Raw genomic sequence first — 23,047 nt, 5'->3', positions numbered from 1 at the left:
GGCCCGAAACTCACCAGTCATGTTCCCCCTAAGGGTCCCTACAATGCTAGAAAATTTGGTACTGCTGAGCCATTGCCCTTTGAAAAGATGTGAGATTTTGGAAAGTGAAATAGGGAGGCAATGAAAGTCTATGGGGGATTTTACCAATTTTGGACCCCTGTAACTCTGGTTTGCAGAGATGTAGGGACCCCATCTTTGGAATCCAAGTCTAACAATATGTCTTCTACCTGCATGAGACATTTCGTGAAATTCAGACGTTGCTAACGGCCATAGCTGAGATTTATGTACGTCACCATCACTACCATTGAAATAACCCAAATAAACAGGTTTTTGTGACCCTAGGCTATGACCTCTTTGGCCTAGGGGCCCGAAACTCACCAGTCATGTTCCCCCTAAGGGTCCCTACAATGCTAGAAAATTTGGTACTGCTGAGCCATTGCCCTTTGAAAAGATGTGAGATTTTGGAAAGTGAAATAGGGAGGCAATGAAAGTCTATGGGGGATTTTACCAATTTTGGACCCCTGTAACTCTGGTTTGCAGAGATGTAGGGACCCCATCTTTGGAATCCAAGTCTAACAATATGTCTTCTACCTGCATGAGACATTTCGTGAAATTCAGACGTTGGTAACGGCCATGGCTGAGATTTATGTACGTCACCATTACTACGATTGAAATAACCCAAATAAACAGGTTTTTGAGACCCTAGGCTATGACCTCTTTGGCCTAGGGGCCCGAAACTCACCAGTCATGTTCCCCCTTAAGGGTCCCTACAATGCTAGAAAATTTGCCACTGCTGATCAATTGCCCTTTGAAAAGATGTGAGATTTTGGAACTGTAAATAGGAGGCCCAATGAAAGCCTATGGGGGATTTTACCAATTTTGGACCCCTGTAACTCTGGTTTGCAGAGATGTAGGGACCCCATCTTTGGAATCCAAGTCTAACAATATGTCTTCTACCTGCATGAGACATTTCGTGAAATTCAGACGTTGCTAACGGCCATGGCTGAGATTTATGTACGTCACCATCACTACCATTGAAATAGCCCAAATAAACAGGTTTTTGTGACCCTAGGCTATGACCTCTTCGGCCTAGGACTGCATTGAACGCGACCCACGCATTGTGCGCATTCTGGACAACACCAATTACTGGGTTTATACCCTTCTGGATCCACGGTACAAACACAATGTTCCAAAACTGCTTGAAGAAAGAGTCCGACAGGTCAAAATGGAAGAATACCAGCAGGCCCTTGTGGAGACTTTAAAGAGGAGATTGACATCCTCCCCCTCCTCTAGCCAGTTGTTTGCCGACAGACTGACTTCCGCAAACCCAGGACGACCAGGAGGGCAGCAAACAACACAAGCCGCAGCTAGTGCCCAAAAGGGAATGGTATCGGCAGTGTCCTTGGAGTGGGAACATTTTCTGACACCCATGCAGCAGCACACAGAACAGCAAGCGTGCAGATCCACCTCCAACACCGATCGCCTGGAGAAGATGGTCAAGGACTACATGTCAGATGGCATAGCTGTGTTGAACAATCCATCTGCACCCTTCAACTATTGGGTATCGAAGCTAGACACCTGGCACAAACTGGCAATGTATGCAATAGAGGTGCTGGCTTGCCCGGCAGCCAGCGTTATGTCGGAACGCTGTTTCAGTGCTGCCGGAGGCATTGTCACAGATCGGCGTATCCGCCTCTCCACAGAAAATGCAGACCGTCTGACTCAAATTAAAATGAATCAATCCTGGATTGGAAACGACTACGCAACACTCCCGGACCCCAACCAAGTAACATGAACAATGAACATCTGTGATGGGTTAGCGTTTCCGGTCCCTGTTTATTGAACCTCTCATCTGTATTAAATTTATGACTGCATGGCGACAAAACGCAAATTGCTATCCGCACGCTTCTTGTCCTCATGCAAGGCCTGGGTTGTTGTGTCTCAAAGCGTGGCCTTCTCCTCCTGCACCACCCTCCTCCTGTTCCATCACGTGTGCTGCTGCTGGGTTAGCGTTACCGGTCCCTTTTCCTGGAACCTCTTATATGTATTACATTTATGACTGCATGCCGACAAAAAGCATGTTACCTGTGCAAAGAAAACAGACATTTTCCCGCATTTAAAAGACAGTTTTCCCTTTGAAACTTTAAAATCGATTTTCTCAAAAACTATAAGCTCTTTTTGCTAATTTTTTTTTCCTCTTGTACCCACTCCCAAGGTGCATATACCCTGTAAATTTGGGGTATGTAGCATATAAGGAGGCTTTACAAAGCACGAAAGTTCGGGTCCCCATTGACTTCCATTATGTTCGGAGTTCGGCTCGAACACCCGAACATCGCGGCCATGTTCGGCCCTAACCCGAACATCTAGATGTTCGCCCAACACTACACGTGACCCGTTCGGCCAATCACAGCGCTAGCCGAACGTTCGGGTAACGTTCGGCCATGCGCTCTTAGTTCGGCCATATGGCCGAACAGTTTGGCCGAACACCATCAGGTGTTCGGCCGAACCCGAACATCACCCGAACAGGGTGATGTTCTGCAGAACCCGAACAGTGGCGAACACTGTTCGCTCAACACTAGTTGCAGAGTGAGTTTCAGTAGCACTGTATTCATTATAGTGGTTGGAGAGTGGGTTTCAGTAACACTAGTTATCACGATGTTTGGACATTGGGTATCGGCATCACTGTATTCAACATATTGTTTGAAGCGTGAGTTTTAGTAACACTGTACTCATTATTGTGTGTGACACCTGTTGATGGTGGCGAGTTGTGAGCACTTCAAAATCCTTTTTGTTTTGGTTCTTCATACTTTCTCTGGGTACCTTATATGCAGACATGAAAAAAGGGCTCCGGCATTAGATATTAATGTTAATCTAGAAACCTTCTATAACTCAACCCACTGAATTGTCTATTGATCTCTCGTTCTATCTATGCTGGGATTGCTGGGGAAATAATAAGGGTCAATGTGAACATTAAAGGAGAGCTGGTTTAAAGTGTACCCAGGGCGGTGGGGTGGAGGAGCAGATGGGACACAGAGGCATTTTCCCTCCTGCAGGACATGCCTCTGAGTCCCTCCCCCCCCCACTCTCTGCCCTCCCACCGCCATGCTATCACCCCTGAAATTAGCAACAAGCAATTGTCGCTATACTGGGGGATAAGGGAGGAGAGAGTTATTCCCTGCTTAAACGTCCACTAGGGGACTGTTTTGCAGGCCTTCCCCAGCTGCAGCTCTCTCCCCGGCCACTGCCTCACCTCCCTGCATGCTGCTCTGTATGTGAGACACAGAACAGCTTCTTCCAGCGTCGTGACCCCAGGGGTCATGCAAAGTGAAAGTAAGGTGTTGCTGGCCACAGGAGTGATGCAGAGCGGCAGGGATTGCGGCTAACTGATCTGCCCTGCCCCCCGGATCAGGTAGCATTGTTGTGTTGTTTAATTTACAACTCCACCTCGGGTTCCCTTTAAGTGGAGGGAGGAGGCCTAAGACCCACATATGGAGGCCAAACCCTCTCAAAGACATGAGTTAATATATACTCACAGTTTCTGTAGACTTAAATGAGCACACATTCTCAGTTCCCAGGGGATATAACAAGGGTTGCTTGTTTTTCCTTCTATTTCATGTCTTCATTGTGGGATTTGTTAGATGTCTATATACTGTAGCTGCTTTATGAACATTGGTCTTTCAAGACCTTGATTGTAAAATAATTCCTTTCTATGTTGTCTCACTACTTCTGGATACACGTTTCTAACAAAATACTAAGGTATTGTTATCTTATTTTACCTAGATTTATGCAAATGTGTTTCAATTTATATGCAGCATTGGTAAATAAATATCAGTAAATTTACCAATATTGTACTGTTGCAGTGCTAATGACGATAGTAAAATATTGGTAATAGATACTAATATTTCACTACAGCTAAAGCTAACCCTATTCTCACACTGAACCCTCCCTCTAACAGTCCCTAACCTTAAAGAGAAACTCCAACCTAGAATTGAACTTTATCCCAATCAGTAGCTGATACCCCCTTTTACATGAGAAATATAATGCTTTTCACGAACAGACCATCAGGGGGCGCTGTATGACTGATTTTGTGCTGAAACCCCTCCCACAAGAAGCTCTGGGACCGCAGTACTTTTGGCAGTTTGTTACAATGTAACAAGGTTCACAGACAGGAAATAGCTGTTTACAGCTGTCTGTAACAGCCAAAACAGCTAGGAGCAGCTACATAACCTGCCCACAGTAAAAATGTCACCATGTAATAAATGTCAGAATGTAAATCGGGGAGAGGAAAGATTTTACAATGAGCAAACACTGACTAAATCATTTATACATAATTATGGTAAAAATGAAGCACTTTTTTTACTACATTATTTTCACTGGAGTTCCTCTTTAACCCCCTCACCTAACCTTAACTGCCCCCCCCCCCCCTGATGCTGAACCTTAAAGAGACTCCGTAACAAAAATTGCATCCTGTTTTTTATCATCCTACAAGTTCCAAAAGCTATTCTAATGTGTTCTGGCTTACTGCAGCACGTTCTACTATCACCATCTCTGTAATAAATCAACTTATCTCTCTCTTGTCAGACTTGTCAGGCCTGTGTCTGGAAGGCTGCCAAGTTCTTCAGTGTTGTGGTTCTGCTATGAACTCCCCCATCCAGGCCCCTCTCTGCACACTGCCTGTGTGATATTTAGATTAGTGCAGCTTCTCTCTGTTCTATTATCTTTTACAAGCTGGATAAATCCTCCTCTGAGCTGGCTGGGCTTTCACATACTGAGGAATTACATACAGGCACAGCTGTCTGCACTCTGCAGGAAGAAATAGCCTGACACTTCAGTGGAAGATAGCTGCAGGGGGAAAGAAACACACAAATGGTCTCTTGAGATTCAAAAGGAAGGCTGTAAACAGCCTGCTTGTGTATGGATGTATTTTCTATGTGTGGACATACTGTACATCAATCTACTTCCTGTTTTGGTGGCCATTTTGTTTGTTTATAAACAAACTTTTAACCACTTCGCATCCAGACCTTGTTTTCAACTTATTGACCAGAGCAGTTTTGACTGTTTAGCTATGTCCCTATTTAATCAGAAATAACTTTATCCCTACTTATGACACAGAAATGAAATATATATTGTTTTTTTCAAGACAAACTAGGCTTTCATTGTATGCCATTTTTTCCCTCAAACAATTTTGTTTTCTATGAATTTTAATGGGAAAACAAAGAAAAAAATAGAAAAAACATGTATTTCTCAGTTTTACCAATTCCAGTTTAAAAATAAAAAGTGCTACTGTCGAAAAAAAACCACACATTTTGTTTGGCTATTCTTACTGCTTATCACAAAACTTCGATTATGTTCCTGTCACAATTTATGGTGAAGATATTTGATTCTGAAATAGTGCTACAAAGTGTGTTTTTCACTATGAAATGAGAAAATAAAGTACTTTTAATAGTAAAAATCAATCTCATTAGCTCAGGAAACGTATATTCCCATTCACCAATTAGTCCTGCATCAGATAGTGCCAGAAATATGCACAGGAGGAAGCCCAATCCTGCAAAGCACTACTTCTGCTACAAGACGTATATCTACTGACCTGTGGCTTAGATGAAGTCCCAGAGGACGTATATCTACTGACCTGTGGACGAAGTGGTTAAAAACTGTTTTTAACCACTTTTAATGCGGCGAGGAGCGGCGAAATTGTGACAGAGGGTAATAGGAGATGTCCCCTAACGCACTGGTATGTTTACTTTTGTGCGATTTTAGCAATACAGATTCTCTTTAACCGCCTCTCACATGCTTAACCCTAACCGCCCTCCCCCCTGTAAATCTGCAGATATATAGCCAGCACCGTCCACAATACAAAATACGGTTACAAATAGCGTGTAGCCCCTGTGCCCAAATTTCCCCCCTATTGGCACTCTTTATATGGGCGCCTAAGGTGCCACCCGAACCTCCGCCACTAGCGGGCACCCAAATTTTCTTTTTCTGTTTTTATATCACTGCATTTTTAAGCCTCATCACATATAGAATCATTCAATTCCAAGCCTTAGGCTACTTACACAGTAAGACGTTGCGTTAGGTGCTACGTTAAGGTCGCATAACGTGCACCTAACGCAATGCATGGTGGTGGTGGCAGAGGACGTTAACAAAGAGCCGCGTTAAGCGTCTCTTTGATGTGTCTGTGATGCGTACTATAGTACGCATGCGCTGGTGGAGACCACGTGAGCGGAACACTCCGCATCACGTGGTCCCGCCAGTGACGTCAGCACAGTGCAGTGAATATTAATTAGCCATGTGGCTAATCACTGCGCCTGTACAAGCAGGCTAACGCGGCAAAGCCACTCTAACGCTATAGCATGCTGCACTCTAAGATTGACGTGTAGCGTTACAATGTAACGCAACGTGGGCACTGTGAACAGCCCATTGCAGTTACATTGCTGTGCGTTGGGGAGCGTTACAGGCTGCACTAATGTGCATCTGTAACATCTTACTGTGAAAGCAGCCTAACACTAGTGGTGGACAAATACCCTGAAACAGATGTATTTACATAGAATTTGTGGTTTGTCTGATGAAGCCCTATAAGTGTGCTACAAAGCAGAAGCTGTGGATGTGTGTCCTGTCTCATAGAAGCATAATGAAGTGATTGGTATGGCTCCACTCGCTGTACTGACTCCTCAGATGATGTTTTATTTTGGACAAGGGAAGCCTCCATATGTATTCTTCTTGTGTTTGTGTGACTCAGAGAATTACATCGATGCCTGTTCATGAATAATGGGCAGAATTCTTGGATGATGTATCATGTATACAGTCCGGAAGGCAGATAAGCCGGGTCCTGCCTCACAGGTGTAGCAGTGGTTGCCTCAGCAACAGCTTACTCAGAGTCTTTCAAGTAGACCTGAACTCATGCACGGAACACAAGGAAAACATAGATTAATCCACCCTGTTTGTGTTTAGAGGGAAGAGCCTGTCTAATTCCCCATCAGCCGCAAGTAATCACAGTTGTAATTTGAGGTCTTAGCTGTGTCAGCACAGGAATCTCGGCAGCTGTGTCAGCACAGGAATCTCAGCAGCCTTAGCTAATTTGTAAACACAAGATGTTAACCCTTTGTCTGCTTCATGAAAAGCGGGAAGTAGACACAGGAGTTCTGTGAGCTGCAACAAATCAATGTTTTCCTGTGAAGGTTATTATGCTGTTGCTTATTTTTTAGAGCGGAGAAGAAGTTCTGAGTTCAGGTCCGTTACGTGGAAGCCTTAAAGAGGAATTGAAGGAAAAATAGCGTAAAATTGCTTATTTTTTTATAATATTAAATTATAAATTATTTAGTCAGCGTATTCCCATTAAAAAAATCTTTCCTCACTCTGCTTTACATTCTAAAAGGAAAGGAATCATAGGTGGCAACATCTTTAGTCCTGTCAGGTGAGCCCAGCAGAATGTTTGTTTACTGAGAGTTCCAAAGCCAATACAAAATATACCTAATTTTCCAGAGTGCTCTGGGAGGAGAATTCCACATATCTAAGCAGTCTAGGCTAAGCATCACTTGGAGGGCGGGGTTACATACCAATATACAGCAATATCCTGTATAGATATAGGAAGTGTTTCCCACTGTGAGAGACAACATTTCAAAAAATAATCAGGAAATCGCATTGTATGATTTGTAAAGAATGTATTTGTATTGCCCTGCTGCACATAAGTATTTGAACACCTGGCAATCAGCAAGAATTCTGGCTTTCAAGGACCTGTTACTCTGCCTTTAAAAAGTCCACCTCTACTTCACTCATTAATCTAAATTAGTAGCACCCATCTGAGCTCTTTAAAGACACCTGTCCACCCCACAGTCAGTCAGACTCCAACTACTACCATGGGCAAGACCGAAGAGCTGTCAAAAGACACCAGAGACAAAATTTCGGACCTCTACAAGCCTGGAAAGGGCGACTGGGCAATTGCCAAGCAGCTTGGTGAAAATAGATCAACTGTTAGAGCAATTGTTGGAAAATGGAAGAGGCTAAAGACAACTGGCAGTCTCCCTCTGACTGGGGCTCCATGCAAGATCTCACCTTGTGGGGTATAACTTATGGTAAGGAATCAACCCAGAACTACAAGGGAGAGCTGGTCAATGAAATGAAGAGAGCTGGGACCTCAGTTTCAAAGGTCACTGTTGGTAGAACACTACGCCGTCATGGTTTCAAATCATGCATTGCAAGGAAGCTCCGTAAGAAGCATATCAAGGTTCTGGAGTGGCCTAACCAGTCTCCAGACCTAAATCCTATAGTAAATATTTAAAGGGGGCTGAAACTACAAGGTGCTCCAGGACAGCCCAGAAACCTGGCAGATGTAGAAGAGATCTGTGTGGAGAAGTGTGCCAAAACCCCAGTTGCAGTGTGTGCAAATACAGGAAACGTTTGACCTCTGTAATTGCAAACAAGGGATTCTGTACCAAATATTAACACTGATTTTCTCAGGGGTTCAAATACTTATGTGCAGCAGTACAATACAAATATCATACATTCTTTAAAAATCATACAATGTGATTTCCTCTCTCACAGTGGGAATGCACCTACAATGGGAGTTTCAGACCCCTCTATGAGTTCTAAGTGGGAGAACTTGCGAAATCGCAGGGTGTTCAAATACTTATGTTACTTTATTTCTGGATTCTGTGTTGTCAAGAATTACTTTTAATCTGTAAACTGTTGTGGTACTCATATATATAACCTGATGAAAACATCAAGGACATTGAGATAGTCAACAAATTCCTATTTATAGAATGCATGATAGAAAATGAAAGAAAGCTAGTGATAGTGATGTTCTCTCAGTACTGGCCAGAGTTGTGATGATTCTTTTGGTACAAGTGGTCTGCCCAGAGCCGTTCATTTGCAAGTTGCTGCTTCCTATAGCTTACAATAGTAAAAGGCATCCCTAGCATCCCTTAAGACTGCATGACTCTACTAGTCCCTGTGATTCTCTGTATTAGTCTATACATGTGCATGTCTAAAGGTTTACGGAGAAATCCCTATGAATGTGCCCTGCTCCTGGATCTCATGTTTTGTTTTGTTTTTTCCTTTCTGATGTACCTCCTACATTGGTACATATGGGATGAGTAATAGACGGTGTGACTCCTCCCATTGGCTGTCTCCTTTGCCTGTACATTTTACCAAATGGCTGATTGTTAGTTACCAACAGTTCTAGACCGGTCATAAAACACAGAACATCTCACTTGTTTTACTAAATGCTCTAATCTCATTTAGTTGGCATTTATTGAGGTATTTACCTCACTAGTCTGTTACAACCTGAGATTTTACAAGATGTTTTTTTGCATTACCAAATGTGTTAATGCTTAGTGAATTGAAGCTAATAAAGTTTTGTTAAAAAAAATGTATTTTGAAAAAAATGTTCAACTTGGTCAGAACAGATCCAATTATAAAAATCCAGTTGGCAGATTGCCAAGCCAGTTATACGTGATTGATAATATAATCATTTTTAATCTATAGCTGCTCATTCTATTTTTTTTATACAATTCAATCTGATTTATTAGTTCAAAATATAAAATAATTCATAAAAATTGTACCATTAATGGGCACCTTTAGTCAATAGGTATCCTGTGAATAAGATGACGCACTGGCTCGCCCAGTTGATATGTATGCAATATTGCTGATAAAATAATCTTGTGCAATCCTTTCTTAATGCACGCAGTCACCAGGGCTAGCTCCAGTGGGACTCCCGGGCAAAAGTAACTTGGGGGCCCCCTTGACATCCTGAACATTTCCACCACTGCGCTGCCTTAGGTAAATCCCCCCCCCGTATAGATATCCAGATGTGTATTCCAGGATTAGAGAGCCTCCCCCCAGTATAGGCAGATTTGCCCCAAGGATTATTTAGCCCCCCAAGATGTATAGCCGGATGTGCCCCCAAGGATTATGTAGCCCCCTCTCCAGTAAATATACTCAGATGTGCCCCTATGCATTAGGTAGCCTCCCCACAGTAAAGATAGCCAGGTGTGCCCCCAGGATTCTGTAGCACCCCCCCCCCCCCCCCAGTATAATTCGACAGCTGTACCCCCCAGTATTAGGTGGTCTCCCCCAGTATAGAAAGCCAGATGCCCCCCGTTTTAGGTGGCCTGCCTTCCCCCGCCATTTGCAGAGTGATGCCAACAGAAACAACAATAACACTCACCTGTCAGCGCCACCGTCAGGAACTTTTGCAAGTCTTCTCCTTGTCGTACAGTTCAGTGTCTCCTCTCTGGCTCCTCTAGTAGCACGGTAATGAAAGGTAAAGGCGCCACTAGGGGGCAGCAGAGAGGAGACACAGAACTCTGTGATGGGAAGAAGACTTGGAGAAGTTCCCGGCAGCGCTGGCAGGTGTGTTGTAATGTTGTGCTTCCGCTCGCATCACTCTGCATATGGGCAGGCAAGGACGGACACTCGGGGAGACTCTTCCTCCTCCTTCTGCATGCAGCTGCCTGTCCAACTAACGGTCGCGGTACCCGGCATCCCGGCCGGCCGGCCAAATTACATTTTTAAAAGTTGAAGATGGGACAGGCTTGGGCCCCCCTGGCTCTGGGGCCTTGGGGCATTTACCACCCTTGCCTTAATGGTAGCGCCGGCCCTGTCAGTTAAAGTGCTTTATTACTATATCTGCATCATACAGCTTTGTCCTGTGGCGTCACACTGTTGAATGTATTTTGTTATCAGGTTGCCATGCAAGCCCAACAATATTCTCTTTTCTCCAAGTTTTTGGTACATTTTCAATTGCAAAGTGCTGAAAATGTATTTTTAAGCGAAGATGGAAAATGATCTCCTAGGATAAAACTCAGGGGAAAACGTTAATTGAATAAGGTCCCTTACCAATAAAATGCCTTTTAAGTCACCAGCAATGGTGGCAAAATACTTTCACCTATTTTTTGGTACTTTTTCAGTTGCAAAATACTGAAATGTTCTTTTGAACAGAAGATGAAAAAAATATTTCTTTGGAGAAAACTTAGGAGAAAAAGTGGATTTACTAAGATGCCCAAATGCAATTCCATTTTTCTTCTAGGTGATATTTTCACACCTTTTCAATAAAATAGCCTTTAAACAATCAGCAAATAAGAAAACACACAAAAAAATAATTTTAATAGTTTTTTTTCTCCAACCTTTTTGGTACTTTTTCAATTGCAAAGTGCAGAAAAAAATATTTTTAAAGAGAAGATGAAAAATTATCTCCTAGAAAAAAACTCCAGGGCCAGGGTCCTTTATCTGTCTTAGCTCATGATTTTTTTTATCCTTGGGCCCCATATTCAATTATCTTTTCTCTTGAATTTTTTTCACAGAAGATGTTTTCACTTCCTATCAATAAAACATCTTTTTGTTTTTTAACAGGTTTATTCGTAAAAGTAAAATTGTTTACACAACACAACAATTATTAGTAAGGAATAAACAGGTAATGTCAATGAAATTAACATAGTAAGCAGGGCCGGTTCAAGTAACATTTGGGCCCTGGGACAAGATTAGCCTGGGGGCCCCCCAACAGACACCCCCAACCAAAAAGCGTCATTAGAGGCCATTTGTTGCAGCCAAATCTCCCTCCTGGGCCCCTGAGCTGCCTGCTGACCCTCCCCTAATCACCTCCCAACTTAACAGACTCTGCAGAGTCCCTCGGGAGCAACAGTTAAGATGGGGAGGGACACCTTGGGGGCCCCTACAGGCTCTGGGGCCCTGGGGCAATTGCCCATTTTTTCCTATGGTAGCTCCGGCCCTGATAGTAAGAAGCCATGCAGGCCTCACATAATTTGACACATCACGTAGTTTGTCACATAAATCAAGGTCCACTCAGAAGTCAGCACATAAAATAATGTAGGTTATTGAAGAACCAATACAATGAACACATTAGTTATGGAGTGTTGTCCAATAAACTAAACAGGATGAAAAACAGTGTATTCCATTAATGAAGTTGATACAGCAAGTGGGGTCCCATTAATATAAAATCCCATGGAAACAGCACTATAAAAATATTTTTAGTACTGAGCAATCAAGTAAATATTACAAATAATTTTGATTATTACTTTTCTTCCTACTCTTTAGTTTTTTGTTTTTGTTTTTTAGTTCTTTGTTATTTTGTAGGTACGATAATAAAATATATCCAAAGAGAAAAAACTCAAGAGAAAAACTTATTATTTATTATTTAGCTGTTCCTATCTGTTTTATCTCATGGCATTTTAATGTGTTTTTTCTCATGAACTACCTCTCCTTGACCCATTTTTCACCTACTTTTTGGTACTTTTTCAATTGCAAAGTGCAAAAATTATCTTAAAGAGAAGATGAAAGAAGATGACCTTCTATTTAATTTGGGCCCTATAAGGGAATCTTAAGCCTAAAAAATTTTTTTTTTTAGATTACCTGGGTCTTCTTGCGGCCCCCTGCAGTCATTCTGTGCCTGCAATCCTCTCATCAGCTGTATCGGTACTCGATTAGCTGTATGCGTGGCCCCGGGCCATGCGCCACCTTATTGCACTCCCGTGTACGGCAGCATTCTGTGCATGTGCAGCACTGAAAAATCCCTACTGCACGTGCGCAGTTCATAGTTTCTCAGTTCATAGTGAAAAATACACTCTGTAGCATTATTTCAGAATCAAATATCTTCACCATAAATTGTGACAGGAACATAATCTAAGTTTTGTGATAAGCGGTAGGAATAGCCAAACAAAATTTGTGTTTTTTTATCAAACTTTTTATTTTTAAAATGGAATTGGTAATACTGAGAAATAATGTTTTTTTCTATTTTTTTTTCTTGTTTTCCCATTAAAATTCATAGAAACCAAAATTGTTTGAGGGAAAAAATGGCATACAATGGAAGCCTAGTTTGTCTTGAAAAAAAGCAATATATATTTATTTTCTGTGTCATAAGTAGGGATAAAGTTATTGCTGATTAAATAAGGACATACTTAAACTGTCAAAACTGCTCTAGTCCATAAGTGGGAAACAAGGTCTGGGTGTGAAGTGGTTAAACTGCTTTTTTTTTTTTTTTTTTTGACTTAAGATTCCCTTTAACAGTTTTAGCTCCTCAATGACACCTTTCTTTCTTTCTCTATCTCTTGCATTATTTCAGTAATAAAGAGTTCTAAATTGGAATGGCTTTGCTGTACCATGCTACAGATGGCAAGTGTGTCTTTCCCATACAGCTAGGAAATTGTTAATATTGCTCCTTTGTGCTTTATGACATTCCACAATTGATTCTGCCTTGTAAAGGCTGAAATGCTGATTTCAGGCTGCTGAACAATACCAATGCTTGACTTGTCTCTGGGGAGTGTTGGAAATCCATGATGTGAATTAATTCAGTTGTCAACATTATTTCCATTATGAAACCTTCCCTTGTTTTTTCTTCCTCTCCAAATCTCCTTGCAGATGGCTCCTCTCAAAGAGCACCTCTTGCTCCACCGTATGCGGTGGTTCTGATCTCCTGTTCTGGACTTCTAGCCTTCATCTTCCTGCTCCTCACCTGCCTCTGCTGCAAGAGAGGAGATGTTGGGTTTAAGGTGAGACTGCTGAGTAATAACATGTTTTATCCTCTAAACAAACATTTGTGTTGGGTTGACAAGGCTTGGATTAGCGAGCAGCTGCATCATTCTGAGCTTAGTGTAGAAGAGCTGTCAGTTTAGTGGCGCTCTTCTCCCTGCAGGTGTACATCTCACGTGTATTTCCTTCCCTGAATTGACTGTTTAAAGAGAACGTCTTTTTATTATTTATTAGTATAGCTAAACTAGCAGGAGTACTAAAAGAATGGCTTTCTATAAAGCATGAATCTAGGGGGTGGAGGGGGGAGGGATAAAGGGGGGGGGGGAGGAATAAATGACTCTCTATGGTAAGGGAGAGGATGAGTGGGGTATCATCATTCAAGGACTACACTACAGGCAGGGTTGGAGCTGCCAATAGGCAAAGGGGCAATTGGCAAAGGAGCCCCTACCTCTGCTGGCCCCTGCCCTACACCACTGGACCCCCAAGTGGTTTCCTCCCGACTGCTCCTGAGTCCTCGGAGCCCTTGTGTAGCGTTATAGTAATAACTCACCTGCCCCGGCAGGCGCTCTGTCCGTGCTCAGTTTTCATCCCTGCTGCCTGCCTCTTCTCCATGACCAAGCACAGGTTATTTCCCTTTAACATACGCCGCATGGAGAAGAGGCAGGCAGGGAGGCTGAAGACAAAGGCCTTGATTCATCATGACTTATCGAATCAATTACAGACAGCTCAGTAAAATACCGAACTCGATAAGTTGATTTCAGGATTCATCAAAGTTATCTACAGCTGTTAGCGAGCATTCGGTAATCATTCAGTAATGCGATAAAACAGAAGAAAATGCAATTCATGAAAATGAAAGTGGGTGTGGTTTAGCGATTAATTTAGGATTAGTTATCTCCTTCACTGCTCTGTTGTTATTCCTGTCAGATCATTGCTGACAGAGAAGATGGAGCCATTTGAAGTGGTTATGTATCAGCTGAGAGTGATTCAAAGGTGCAGAAGCGCAGAAACGGTAATTTAACACAAGGCCATGAAATTCCTGTGGAATTGTGGGTAAAAAGGCAGTCCTTTGAACACCATATAGCAACATTCCGAATAGGGCTTAACACCTGGACCAGGATTCTGGAAGTGGTTTGGGACAATCACACAATTTTGCCAGCTATGGCTTGATAGGAGCCTTTTCTGAAAAAAATGTAGTGCAGCTAGCAATTTATTTAACCCTGGCACTGCCTGTGTTCTCTTACAAGATGATTCAAGAGAAAGGCAGATGTCCTGGTATAGCAAATAAAAGGCAGATGTCCTGGTATAGCAAATAAATTGATGTAGTTCTAGACCTTATTCTTGCCCTTCAGTGCCTTTGAATCACTCTCAGCTGATACATAACCACTTCAAATGGCTCTATCTTCTCTGTCAGCAATGATATGACAGGAATAACGACAGAGCAGTGAAGGAGATAAATAATCCTAAATTTAACGCTAAACCACGGCCACTTTAATTTTCATGAATTGCACTTTCTTCCGGTTTTACCGCATCACTAACAAATGATTACCGAATGATTACCGAATGCTCGCTAACAGCTGTAGATAACTTTGATGAATCCTAAAATCAACTTATCGAGTTCAGTATTTTACCGAGCTGTCGGTAATTGATTCGATAAGTCTTGATGAATCGAGGCCAAAGTGAGGTAAAACATGAGGTATTTCAGCGGTAAGCATGCAGTAAATAAATCATAGAAGTCTTTAATTGTCTTCCATAAGTTTAGGATAGTCTTTGGAAGATTTTTTTTTTAGGGGGCGAGGTGTATTTGATTATGTAGCAACCTATAAAAAGTATATTTATAGGCATCCCTTATAAAAAAATAAAAATAAAAAAAAGCCAGTAAATATTTGAAGTTTTATTTTTACTACAGGTAGTCCCCGACTTACGAGCGCCCGACTTAGGAATGACCCGCCGATACAAACGGCATGGATTCTGTGTTTCCATGGGAACAACTCACACCTCTGTGTCACAGAGGTGACACAGAGGGGGACACTGGAGGCACAGCGGGGCACACAGGAGGTACAGGGGACAGAGATAGCACAGTGTTCCGACTTAAGAACAGATTCAGGTTAAAAACGAACCTACAGTCCCTATCTTGTTCGTTAACCGGGGACTAACTGTATTCTTTTCTATTACACAGCCTGAATAGGAACTCCACTAAAACAGCAATAGGAACTCCACTAAAAACTGCAAAATGCGTACAAATTGACTTTACCTTCAGGTACAGGCTACCTTCAGGTACAGGCAGGTCTTAAACTGATCAGTAAATGATGTGCTAACATGCCCCCTAATTTCCATGAGAATAGCTATTTTCATTAAATTAGCTCATAAATTACTTCATAATTTACCTCATGAGGCAAAACATGACTAAAACCTACCAGAATTGCTAAATGTCATTACCTCATGAGATAAATTACCTCACAAGAGGTAATTTGTTTGATAACCCTACCAGAATTGAGGCCATTGTTTAGAAGCCGCAGGGAGCAGTCAGGGAGGCCACTGAAGGGAAAGGGAAGGGGCATCAGTCAGCTCGGGGCCTTGGGGGCTGACTTTGCCAAGGTGGAAGGTTCCCCCATGCTGCTTTACCTGAACCTGACTACAGGGGACGCTAGAAGGCTACAAGACGTAAAAGTTGGATTTTACCATGCAGTCCACTGTGGACTGCCTGAAAACAGAATTTCTGTAATACGGAGGGTGCAGTGTTATAGACTAGAGTGCACCCCAGGCTTTTGCCTGGACAGCCTAAGCCCAGAAATTGGCCTAGTGCCGTCTAAGCAAGCTGACTGGGACAATCAAGACTAAGCTGTTACTCTAGAAGAATCAGAGTAGTTTGAGCACCTAAACTGGATGTTCTCCTATGATTGCTAAACAACTGCTTTAACTCTAAGATTTTTGTGGCAGCATGGGCAACTTTCCCAAAGTTAAGGGGCATACGTTCCGTGTTCCTGTCAGAGTAAATATCCATAAACCAGGAGAAGGATTTCAGAAAATGTAACCTGCTTTTTGCAGCACTGGCATTCTCAGTGCTCCCTTTGCCATGTGAAGCATAGCGATTGTCTTATCTGACAGTGAGTATGATGAGAATTATCAGAGCCTTCTGGCAAAGTGAAGGATATGTCTAGTTTATAAATAATGCGTTAAACTGTCTTGGCAGCCTGTTAACAGGGAAGAAAGTTTCTTGCTTTCTGTCAAGGCCGGTGTATTTCATGTGTTCTGATCATGAAAAGCAATGATATATCTAACTCCGGTAGAAACTAAAAAGGAACCAGGTGCCTCTGGAGTTCTCATTAGCTGAAGGAACCAGTATATTCATGGAAATTCAAATTGCCATATGAAGACTCCTATGCTGTTGTTGACATTTAAACTCTATATGGAGAGTGAATTATTCCAGTAGAAGACAACTTATTGACAGTAAAATGTTGGTTGATTTCTGTTGATTTGGGGGATATAAGCAAATGCCTTATTTGGCCGGCATGTACAGATCATTGGTTGGGCATATCTGCCAACAATATTCATGAATGCCAATGCCATCGTTCCAAGTCATTGGAAGGCTATTGGCTTTTGTCGCCTTTTGGTGATATCTAATAAAATTACTTCCATTTAGGTATTTCTCTTGTTGTCAGTAGGGATGGTTGGAATGCCAATATCCGATTCCGCGGTAAATCCGCATTCCGTCATGTACTGATTACCGATTCCGCTTTCCGCTACCAATTTCCGCATTCCAATGCGGAATTTCCGCCGGAAATCGCGGAAATTCCGCCCGACTTTAACATCGATTTTCTCAAAAACTATAAGGTCTTTTTGAAAACTTTTTTTTGCATCTTGTTCAAAAGCTTCTGTTTAATAAACCCTAAAAATTTGGTGTTTCTAGGACTTACGGGGGCTTTGCTATTAACCGCTAAAGTCGACGGATTTTTACTGTAATGTAAAATGCAGGAAATAGGCAGATGCAGATTTTCTGCATTTTACATTACAGTAAAAATCTGCCGACTTTAGCGGTTAATAGCAAAGCCCCCTTAAGTCCTAGAAACACCAGGGTTTATTAAACCGAATCTTGTGAACCAGATGCAAAAAAAAAGTTTAAAAAAAGACCTTATAGTTTTTGAGAAAATCGATGTTAAAGTCGGGTGGAATTTCCGTGATTTCCGGCGGAAATTTCCGCGATTTCCGGCGGAAATCCGCCTACGGCACTTGCATTACCGATTTCCGCATTCCGATGCGGAAATGCAATTTCAGATCGGAATTTTGGAAATTGCATTTCCGCGGAATCCGAATGAGCATCCCTAGTTGTCAGGGGCAGTTCTTTCATGAAGCAACGTGAATCACTTGCTTCAGGGCAGCAACAATAAGAGGCTGGAAAGAAGCAGCCCCCTCCCTAAATGTCTCCATCCTCACACTCCTCGTCTCCCCCTTTCTAGATGCGTGGTGCCGCTGCACTCACCTGCTCTCAGACCTCCATCCGCCCATCCAGCGTCCTGTATCCATGGCTACAGCGGTGCCTCATGTGACCTGTTCTGTGCTGCTGGGTCACATGAGGTGCTGCTGTAGTCAGGAAGCAGGATTTCATGTGTGGCTGGTGATCCCATGGCTAATCTGCTGAGAGCTGGTGCAGCACATACCCGGCATCCTGGGGATCAGAGATGCAGTCTTGGAGGAAGCATTGGGAGGTAAACGTAGTGCCAGTGCCTGCAATGCACAGCCCAATGTGTCTCTCCTCCCTGGTACAGCTTTGTGCACACATGGGGGGGGGGGGCGTTCTCACAATGTATTGCTTCAGGTGGCAAAAAGTCTAGATCCAGCCCTGCTTGCTGTCTGCTGGTAGTCTTAATTGCCCTCCTTCCAAAAATATTTAAGGCATTTTTTTAACCACTTTGAATCCCTTGCTACGCTTATCTACTCCCCACAAAACTTCATCTGAAGCTCAGGGGAGTAGATATACGTACTTGTGGTAAACAGTGTGCTGTATGCCCAATAAGCTATCTGATTATGTATGTAGGGTATCATTTTAACCGTGACAAGTGAGAGAATAGATTTTGTGGTGTTTGACAACTGAGGGATAAGTCATGTGATTTTTTTTTACCGGAAAACTGAATGAAAAGCAATAAAACTGTTATTTTCATGTACTCTATACTCCTAAATAAATACTTGTAAAAAAAAACCAAAAGTGACAGCATTGAAAAGAGAATACATAGTTACCCTAGGGACTTAGCTTTTAAAATATGTATGCCATGAGAGTGTATTACTGTTAATCATGAAGATAAGGGCTTTTAATTACTGATAGAGTACAATGAGAAAACAAAAACACAAACCAAAACTAATATATTATCGCCATACATTGTACTAGGAACATTATTTAAATGTTGAGATAACCAGGACAAATTAGCAAATACAATGTGTGGGTTTTACCTATGGTAACATTGTTTATTTGAAAACTATAGTGGATGGAAATGGAGAAATAGTGTATTTTTTCTTTTTTTTCTAATTTTTCCCTTTAAAATGCACAGATAATAACATAATTACTAAAAGCAAATATCACCCTCACAAAGCATAATTTGTGGCAAAAAAAACAAGATATGGATCATTTACATCTGATGAGTAGCAATAAAGTTATTGGTGAATGAATGGGAGGAGCGCTGAAATGTGAAAATTGCTCTGGTTTTTAAGCAAAAAACCCTGTGGTGCTGACGTGATTAAACAATTATTCATGTCTTCTAGGAGTTTGAAAATCCTGATGGAGAAGAGTTTTCGGGGGAGTACACTCCGCCAGCTGAGGAGACCTCTTCTTCTCAGTCCATTCCTGATGTCTATATCCTTCCTCTGTCTGAGGTCTCCCTTCCTGTCCCCAACACACAAGCACCAAAAGCAGGTAACCTTCAAAGCTAAGTTTATGAAAACCTCATTAAAGGGAGTGCATATACAGTATCTACTGATGTTCATACAATAACTCTGTATAAACAAATCAAGGGAAGTTATGTTGAAAATGTCCTCTTCAAAGCATAACTATTGAGATCACTTTGAAAAGTAATGCTGCTGCTTACGTAAGAACACCATAAAATCTATTTGGATTGGGCTTTGAAAAAGAATAACATTTGTGATTGTTGCTTTTTTTATTCTATGTCCTTCATACGTTATCAGCTGCAAGTATATTTATAATCAGACAGTCCTGTACTCAGGTCACCCAGGAATTAGCAAGGACACTTCATATGTTTGATTGGAAGTTTCCTAGCAGCTGCAGCTCCACAGACAGTATCATGAGATTGATAGAGCCGGATAATAGGAGTCCACTCTTGGGATCTTTAGTCCTCCATCTACCTGGAATAGACAGAGCCTATCACATTTAATGATAAATAGAATGTGCAGCTAAATATTTTTTGATTACCTGACACAGGACAGCTTACCCCCCATGCCCAGTGGTGTAACTACAATTCACCCCCCCCCCTCCTTCCTGAAAAACTTTGGTACACCTTCCTCAATGTTCGCACCTCTTCCCTTGCCTCCCCTTGGTGACCCTCACAGCCTGGGTGGTCATCATGATCTTCACATCCATAACCAGTTAGGAGGATGGACCTCAGTCCCAGAGAAAGGGACGGTTAGCGGAGGGGACCCCCACAGCTCTGAATCCCTCTGCGGTCACAGGAGCTGCTTCCCTGTAGTTAGGCTCCTGCCCTGGCACCCCAAATCCAAAACCCAAAGTCTGTGAGTTGTTAGGTCTGGTGGGGAGAAGTGCTGTGGGGGAGTTAGTAGAGATGAGCTTCAAAATTGAATGAAGTTCGACTTTGAAACATTTTATTCAAATTGTATTAATTCAATTTGAATTGGGCAGAGTCAGATTTTGCTTCAACAATGTTCTCTTTTTTAAAATATCACTACTGTTGGTTGACATCTTTCTTGTCTTTCAAATTTAACTGCAATGCCCCTGAATATGCAGTAATCAATACAGTACAATTGCTTGTAAGGTTGAAGACACCAGTGTGAATATCTCCCCATAGAATAGACAAAACATAACTAAACTTAACACTTTAATACACATCTTTATTTAGTAGATTTATTAGAGAACAGTTATATGATAATATCTTGCTCATGGTAATGGTTCTTATTAACTGAATTTTACTTTTGCGCAGTAAAACAAACTGGGTTTAGCCGACAGGACTTGAGCTATCTTCAGGAGATTGGAAATGGTTGGTTTGGAAAGGTAAGTCTACAATAACATGAATAGTAATTCCTTTCTTGCCTCTGTAATCTTACTCCTAATGACATTAAATGTTTCTGCCTTTTTAAAGCAGTCTTTATAAAAGAAACTATAATCTTAATGTGTACCTATTACCTAAAGTGGCAAGATGAGATAGACATGTGTACGGTATATAAAGTGCCAAACATACAATTAACTAGTCTGTGTTCCTTTTTTCTTTTTCTGCCTGTTAACATTCAGCAATGCAAATTACAGTTTCTCTTCAGTCAGGTCCCAATCCGAATATTGTAACCCTAACAAAAAAGGTATTACAGCGAAAAAGAACTCTTTCTTTGCAGAGAACAGCTCCTGAGGGCAGGGTAAAGATAAAAAAAAGGTCAATAGTTCATATATTTAGGTCTCTCGGACACAAAAAGACTGTCATTGAGCAGAGACAAAACAAAAAATTACATACTTTTTTATGTTTTTAAACATAAAACTGTGGGTTTTCTTAAAAAATTTTTTTTTTAGAAGATACTATATTAGTGTTTATCTCATAACTTTAGGTTCACTTTAAGTCTGAATCCATATAAATTAGTTTTTGCTGCAGATATTTGTGTAAAGTGGGAAACTGCTTATTTTCCAATCCTCATTTACAGGTAATACTGGGGGAAATATTTTCAGACTACACTCCAGCACAAGTGGTAGTAAAAGAGCTCCGAGTGAATGCCAGCCCTTTGGAGCAGCGAAAGTTCCTGTCAGAAGCCCAGCCTTACAGGTAGCAGATACATTATTGTATTGTAATGGAAGCTTAACTGCATGTACACATACCTGAATTGAAACATATTAAAATGTCTTATCTGCACAGACAGATTCTATCTAGCAGGTTCCATGTTAAAGTGTAACTGTCGGTCATAAAATCAAAAATCAATTCTTTATTTTTACCTGGTAAACAAGTAATGAGGATGCTAACCAGGCAATCCAAAAGTTAAAATCACTATTATTTTTCTTGTTGATAAATTATCATTCCCCAGTTTACCTGACTCTTATTTGGTACACAAAAAGGAAGTTGCAGGGCATGCTGGGATGTCATTTTTTTGCTTCTCTAGTTCCCCTCAGACTTAACTAACCAGATCAGTTATCCTTTAAAGCCTTAGCACAGCCTCCAGTTTTTCAGAGATTATGGCTTTGAGACAGAATGTGAGTGGAAAATGCCTCATTAAATGGGCAGACACCAGTAAAAACCTGAAAGAGTTTTTAACCTCCTCTGACTCTATTTAAAAACTAAGAAAAACAGTGTAGCTTGAGTTCTTCTTGAAAGGGAACCTGAGGTGAGAGGGAGAGGTGAGAAGGATATAGACGCTGCCATATTTATTTCCTAGTAAACAATGCCAGTTTCCTGCTGCGAAGCAGGTCATTTCGGCACATGCTCTTCCCTGCACTGTGCCTGACCTGGGCGTTGCCATAGACATAACGTTATTATGTCTATGGCTGCGCAAGGGTAATAAGGGGTTTCTGACCATCGCCGGGCCACAAATTACTTCTCCCTCCAAGTTTGTGCGGCAGCAGGGCGAGACTTAATTTGGCTCACCCTGCGCCAGTGACCGGGCAGGGAGAATGAACGTACGCCCCTGGTGATCTTCTGCCGTAAGTAGTGTCTGAGTCAAAACCCTGGAACAAACATATGGCGAATCCAGTAAAACCTGAGTGAGGCCTGGAATCCACTACAAAATGCTATCGCTAATCGCAATCGCTAGCTTTTTGTATGAGCGGTTTGCAAGCGATTTTATGAGCGTTTTCAGGAGCGATTTTAAAAAGTGTATTCAATTTGCCAGCGGTTTTGTAGCAGTTAGCGATTAGCGTTTTAATTCTGATTGGACCTTTCAATTAATTTTAATTTTGTTACAGTGTGCAGTAACTTCAAAACGCTAGCAAAATCGCTCTGTGCAGGTTTTGATGAGCGATTACACCAGTGTTTAAATACTTTAAATTGCAGAAACGCTAACACTAATCGCTAACGCTAAACGCGAAAAAATGCTGCATGTCCTGTGATGTGGTAATCGCAATCGCTCCAGTGGAATTTGGCCCATCCATTAACATCAGCTGAGCGTTTAGGGAAATCGGTAGCGGTTTGAATCGCTCCCTAAACGCTCAGAAAATCGCTCTAGTAGGTTTGAGTCCTTAGTTGAGTCAGAGTACCTGATCTGCTGCATGCTTGATCAGGGTCTATGGCTGAAAGTATTAGAGACACAGTATCAGGAGGACTGCCAGGCAACTGTTTTTGTTTAAAAGGAAATAAATATGGCAGCCTCCATATCCCTCTAATCTCGGGTTCCCTTTAAGAATCACTCTAGGACAATGGAA

At 41.8% G+C, this 23,047-nt stretch overlaps 1 protein-coding gene across 5 annotated transcripts in view; it reads left to right on the top strand.

The window, feature by feature from the left end:
* Positions 1 to 23,047, top strand: part of LMTK3 (lemur tyrosine kinase 3) — a 153,202-nt gene that overhangs the window by 57,619 nt on the left and 72,536 nt on the right. For all 5 annotated transcript variants that reach the window (XR_011022177.1, XM_068241288.1, XM_068241290.1 and 2 more), the window contains exons 4-7: positions 13,369 to 13,499; positions 19,231 to 19,381; positions 20,637 to 20,707; positions 21,343 to 21,461. Coding sequence is in view for 4 of the 5 variants with exons in the window: in XM_068241288.1 (XP_068097389.1) it covers positions 13,369 to 13,499; positions 19,231 to 19,381; positions 20,637 to 20,707; positions 21,343 to 21,461 (472 nt within the window). In the remaining variant the exon portion in view is untranslated. The remainder of the gene's footprint in view (positions 1 to 13,368; positions 13,500 to 19,230; positions 19,382 to 20,636; positions 20,708 to 21,342; positions 21,462 to 23,047) is intronic.

This window comes from Hyperolius riggenbachi, chromosome 6, assembly GCF_040937935.1.
Source record: "Hyperolius riggenbachi isolate aHypRig1 chromosome 6, aHypRig1.pri, whole genome shotgun sequence".
NCBI lineage: Eukaryota > Metazoa > Chordata > Amphibia > Anura > Hyperoliidae > Hyperolius > Hyperolius riggenbachi.
Note: the sequence above shows the minus strand (reverse complement) of the source record. Positions and strands in the feature narration are given on the sequence as shown.